Genomic DNA, 2,075 nt, shown 5'->3' on the forward strand with positions numbered 1-2,075 from the left:
TCAACTTCACCCTTAGCCACATCTCGCTATCATTTCAATTTTCGATCGCCTCTGACCCCTTGCCAACAAAAACCAAAAAAAAAATATTGTATTTACGTGTTGGGTTCAAATTGTGTTGAAACGTACGTGAAGATAAGATTATTTAAATTAGCTCCAACTCAACACGTCTAAACTAATAGGTCAGACCCTTCAACCCATTAATTTCAAATAAAAAATTGTAACCCTAAATATTTGGTGGGGAATTAAGGTTTAAGCCTCTTAAACCCTACCAGCTAATTACTTATATGTAAGTCGTTTTCGTTCACGACTCAAAACGTGCAGGTCAAGAACATCCATTTATTGGGGAGAAGTTCTCTCTCTCTCTCTCTCTCTCTCTCTCTCTATATATATATATATATATATATATATATATCGGGGAGGTCTGTAGCTATATAATGGAAGGGTTTAGGTAGCAATGTTTATTACAAGCAATACAGTTCGCCGACACTGTACGTTCACCTTCACTCCACACTTCTATATCTTCCTTTTCCGTTCCCTCTGTACTTCACACTCTCTCTCTCTCTCTCTCCCATCAACATGGTGCATTCAAAGAAGTTCAGAGGCGTTAGGCAGCGTCATTGGGGCTCCTGGGTCTCCGAAATACGCCACCCTTTGCTGTAATCTTGCCCCCACCAACTTCTCCTTTCTTTTTTCCTTCGACGAAGCAATTTTATTCTATTTTTTGACATTTTTTTGAACACAGGAAGAGAAGGATATGGCTAGGCACATTTGAGACAGCCGAAGAGGCAGCTCGAGCATACGACCAAGCCGCCATTTTGATGAGCGGCCGCAACGCCAAAACCAACTTCCCGATAACTCAAACGCCGGCCGGGGAGCCGATGAGGAGCGAGGATCCGCTGCCGTCGCCACCCAAGGATTTGTCGGAAATCCTGCATGCAAAGCTTCGGAAATGTAGCAAGGCGCCATCGCCGTCCATGACTTGTCTTAGGCTCGACACTGAGAGCTCTCATATCGGCGTGTGGCAGAAACGTGCCGGTCAACGCTCTGGCTCGAGTTGGATCATGACCGTTCAGCTGGGGACTAAGAATGCCGCCGTGGACGGTGCTGATCAAAACAGTTCGTTGCCTTTGTCTTCCGACTCCCTGCCCGCGTTTACCGGGCCGGAACTCCGAGCAGAGATGGATGAAGAGGAGAGAATTGCCCTGCAAATGATAGAGGAGCTTCTCAACGGGAATTGTCCTAGCCCTTCAGGAGAGGAAAGCTTTTACCTCTAACCTCATTATCTCATGCTATATTTATTCATATAATTAAAGTTGTATACGTATAGAAAAGTCTTGTGTTTGTATAGAGCTTTCTGTCTTGCTATAATTCTATTCAACGTTAATTTAACAATGCTGACATGACGATCAGAAATGACATGTCAGCATTGTTAGATGAACGTTGAACGTTGGACGAAATTATAGTATTTACCGTTTCTCTCTTTCTTTATTACATAAGTGTATATGTGCACAGAGAGAAAGAGATGATGATAAGTAAATGGGTTTTGTACGTAGCAAAACCAATATGATACCAAAACCAAACCAATTAATGTAGGAGGTTTGAGCAAATATAGTATGTGTGACCATAATTAAAATACAATTGTGTTTGTTTAGTACCAATATCCTTTTTGTGGATTAGGCTTCATATTGTTCTGACCAATGTATCAATTTTTTTTTCACCCATATATATATATATTCTCTTTCATGTGCATTTGGCATTCTTGATATATGTAATATGTAATATGGATTTTAACGAAGTATATTTTACGAGTAATTTTAAGTCTTTATTGAATTTTTATTGAATTTTGATCAAGTAGTGATTTTAAAAGCCATTTCATTTTCGAAGAGATATAAAAGTGACACGAGAATAACTTCTAAAATTACTCGTATTTTGCATACGAGACGGTCACAAAAGCATATATATATATATATATATATATATATATATATATATATATATATATATAAGCGTGATCTATGAATATGGTCAAAACTTAAGTACACAACAATAATTGATTTACAACATATATTTGTTTT

The 2,075-nt window shown here is 38.7% G+C and overlaps 1 protein-coding gene across 1 annotated transcript; it reads left to right on the forward strand.

Moving 5' to 3' along the window:
• The first annotated feature begins 504 nt into the window (after nt 1-504).
• On the forward strand, nt 505-1,597 carry LOC132166491 (ethylene-responsive transcription factor WIN1-like). Its single transcript, XM_059577312.1, has 2 exons — nt 505-656; nt 743-1,597. The coding sequence occupies exons 1-2, from the start codon at nt 577-579 to the stop codon at nt 1,272-1,274; spliced, it is 612 nt and encodes a 203-aa protein (XP_059433295.1). The 5' UTR covers nt 505-576; the 3' UTR covers nt 1,275-1,597.
• The last annotated feature ends 478 nt before the right edge of the window (nt 1,598-2,075 follow it).

This window comes from Corylus avellana, chromosome ca11 (genome assembly GCF_901000735.1).
Source record: "Corylus avellana chromosome ca11, CavTom2PMs-1.0".
In the NCBI taxonomy this organism is placed as follows: Eukaryota; Viridiplantae; Streptophyta; class Magnoliopsida; order Fagales; family Betulaceae; genus Corylus; species Corylus avellana.